Consider the following 3557-nt stretch of genomic DNA (forward strand, 5'->3'; position numbering starts at 1 on the left):
AACCACAAGTAACCCTGCATTCAGAGAACGCAGTGTTCTAGTGGGGTAATAGGGTACTATGAGCTCTTCAAGATAAGAAGGGGCCTGACCAAGTACAAGAACTTGTACTTGGCTGTCTGAGTTTAACATCATTTCTAATAATGTCACCTAAGGGAAGCATATAAGATGAATAAAATTGGTCCAACCTTGTCGAACTCCATGACTTACTTGAGTGTTAATTGAGGATTCATCATTAACATGTACAAACTGAGAACACTCGGCATTACCTATCAACCCTTTATTATGTCTGTGCTTTTACTGGATTATCACATTGCAAGTCAACATTAGTTTTTTTGCCCTAAAAAATAAACTTGATATGCCTCTTCCTGTATGCCAGAGTCCCATACGGAGATCTTACAGTGACCAAAGCTTTGGCAGGACACCGCCAGGCACACCGACACAGCTGAAACAGGCACTGGCACTGCCCAGACACCCATCCAGCTTGTGAGTACCCATGCATTTTGTGTCAATAGTAGATTATGGTGCCAGGGATGTAGATAACAGTAACATTGTCAATGTTGCTGAAATAAACTGCACTCAGAGTGAGCTGAGACACACAAAACCAGAGGGTTTATAAGCTTTGTTATGGGTCCACTGGCTTTTTGTCATTACCATTATTATAATGTCAGTGAATCTCAGCTTTATTACAGTTTAAATGGGACAAATTCATTCCCAGAGACTGGGTTGTGACCCACGTGTTTTTCTTATTTTTAATTTAAAGTATCAAAAATGTGTACATTGTTTGGCTGATAATGGAAAAACAAGATCCTTAACTCCTGCTAAATGCATTTAACTTTTCTCGATTATAAAGTGAGCTTACATTCTGTAAGATGGATATGGGGTCTCCAGATAACTGCTACTGTGAGGAAAAACAAAAGCCTGTTAACTTAAGTGCTTTTATTTTGTCTCATTTATAAAGTATTTTAAATGTGTAATGTTTTACTGAAGACGAAACGATTTATCATATGTATAACTCTTCAGAACAGCTGGTTTACCTGCTCAAGAAAATATGACGTGATGCAGAAATGGCACTAAAAATGCATTTGTACACTAATTTGCTCTTCTCACTGTGAATGGGGTTGCCATGGTTTGTCATTTTTAACAAGTGGGTCCCCAGGAAAAGAAAAAAGATGGGAAACACTTGTCTACATTACTCAAAAGGGGCGTGCCTCTTATCATTGTTTGCCAGTTTGAATCTGATATCAAATGTATGTCTTTGCAACTCCATCTCCCAAGTGTATAATGCAGGCTTGTCAACTGTCAACTGAAATTCAAACTTGACAAAGCTCCTCCAACTGTGGGTTGAGTAGTACCAGTCATGACAGGTAAGCTGATATTTGAGTAAAATGTCAGTTCTCCTTGAACAATAAAATCCTATATAGCAATTTGGGGCATGACATTTGGCCAGTCTAAACAAGGTTCCTATGCAGTATGATTTCAGTCATTTTCAGGTCTGGATAAGTATAAAAAAAAAAAATATTAGTTTTTCCACACTATTGCCCCTATTCAGTTTTCCAAAGTATAATATTCAGAATTTCTTAAAATAACTGACTATACAAGCAGAGTGTTTTTCATGGCATTTGGAGCAGGCAGCAGGACATGTGTAAGTAAGCCTTTATGGCCGCATTCATCAACGTTTCCATGGGCACAGTGAATAAAGAAGGCTGCACATATGGATGCTGTAGCAAACATAGTATAATAATAATAATAATAATAATTAATAATAATAGTGTACATAGTCAGAATGCAACACACAGTTCGAATTTAAAACAAAGATAAGTGATGTGTAACCAAAAGTGGGGCTAGGTATCTGCCTCAGTATTTTTTGAAGCACAGACACACAAAATTTTCAAATGATACCCTTCTGTTGTAGAGGTCTATTTATGAAACTAAAAGCTATCAAATAAAGTGACTTGAAACTGTTTAAATGTGTTCAGTTCAGTTCTTGGGTTGTGTTTTGGATGATCTGCAATTTGTCTTAAGTTTCAAAACTTACTTTGAAATCTTAAAGGTCCAGTGTGTAGGATTTTGTGGCATCTAGTAGTCTTCCGTGCTTCACCCTCCCCTTCCAAGCCGGAAAGGAGAAACTATTGTGGCCCCAAAATGCACGAAAAACATGAACGCCCCTATCTACAGCCAGTGGTTGGTTTGTCCCTTCTGGGCTATTGTAGATATATGGTGGTTCAACATGACGGACTCCACAGGCTACCCACAGTGTTATGTACATATAAAAGGCTCATTCCAAGGTAATTGAAACATATGTTCAGGTGATTATACACTGATGAAAACATACCTTTTAAATATACCCATTAAGCAGCTACAGCAACTGATGGGCAACAGTTGTTGTCCTGTCTATATATTGGTCTATACCTCCTAAATAGTAATTTTTGCCCCTTCTCTCCCTGTCCCTTTCTCCACCTTTACTTCTCTCTTATTCTTTTCCTTACTGCCCCTCCACCAATCTCTTCTTTGTCTATCCTTTCCTTTATTGATTTCTCTTTCTTTCCCTTGTCTCTTGTCTTTAACTTCCTTTAACTGCTTCCCTTTTTTTCACTGTGTAATCCTCTTACCCACCTTCTCTCTGTGCCTTCACTTCTCCTCACTGGCTGCAGTCGATGTTCAGGCCGTCTTCTCCACCAGCAGTCCACTGCTTATCTTTCCTCTCAGACCAGTGATCCTCAGGCCCAGGCCCAGCCTCTCCTCTCCTCTCCCCTCAGCCTCCTGTCTCCACAGTCTATTCTGCAGGCGGCCAGGCAGCTGGGCCTGCAGGCCTCACAGCGCCTCCTGCAGACCGTCAGCCAGAAATACAGGTCTGAGTCATGTTTCAAAGCATTCAGTGAGCCCCTCGTCGGTCCCAAAATAAGTCCATTCACCTTTAAATGAGAAAGACATGAAAATATATTTTGTTGCCAAATTATTGTACTTTTTTTCTATGGAAACATGTTGGATTCCCTTGAAATACAATATTTGCATTGTTATTCTGACTTAACTACTTATTATCTCATAATTCTGAGATATGTTTTCATGACAAAAAAAAAAAAACTTGAATTCACAAGATACCTACAGCAGGCTGTCCATACCCAGGGCCGGCTCTCAGCCTCCTGAGCCTAACCCAAATCCTTTAACCAGTCTCCAGCATGTTCAAGCAAGTCCTGGGCAGATTTTTTCCCCCATGAAAATCTATCACAGAATTCTTAGAATTTGTTAATTCATAAAAATACAATACAGCAATACAAATGTAATACATCTCTGTCCATAAATGAAAAAGCTTTCATTATCTGGCATGATTTACATACAGAAGGAGCAACATAAAAATCTGCTTTATTATTGTTATTTGGACTAATGCCCACGCTGCTAAAATAAGTTTATTTTACTTATTTATTTATTTACTTATGTTGTCTTCAGGAACAAGTCCTTCATTTCCATGCAGTTATCGCTGCATTCATTTTGAATTTGGATGGTCTTTCAGCACCCAGTAACTCTCAGCCAATTCAATTCAGTTTCAGTTCAGTTTTATT

At 38.8% G+C, this 3557-nt stretch overlaps 1 protein-coding gene across 1 annotated transcript in view; it reads left to right on the forward strand.

The window, feature by feature from the left end:
* The first annotated feature begins 355 nt into the window (after positions 1 to 355).
* The window catches only part of LOC118331265 (mitochondrial fission factor), a 6296-nt gene continuing 3094 nt past the window's right edge, over positions 356 to 3557 (forward strand). Inside the window, exons 1-2 of the mRNA XM_035666068.1 lie at positions 356 to 483; positions 2652 to 2849. Of these exons, the coding sequence (XP_035521961.1) occupies positions 356 to 483; positions 2652 to 2849 (326 nt within the window). The remainder of the gene's footprint in view (positions 484 to 2651; positions 2850 to 3557) is intronic.

This window comes from Morone saxatilis, unplaced genomic scaffold (assembly GCF_004916995.1).
Source record: "Morone saxatilis isolate NCDOM2014 unplaced genomic scaffold, NCSU_SB_2.0 Contig20, whole genome shotgun sequence".
NCBI classification, from domain to species: Eukaryota; Metazoa; Chordata; class Actinopteri; family Moronidae; genus Morone; species Morone saxatilis.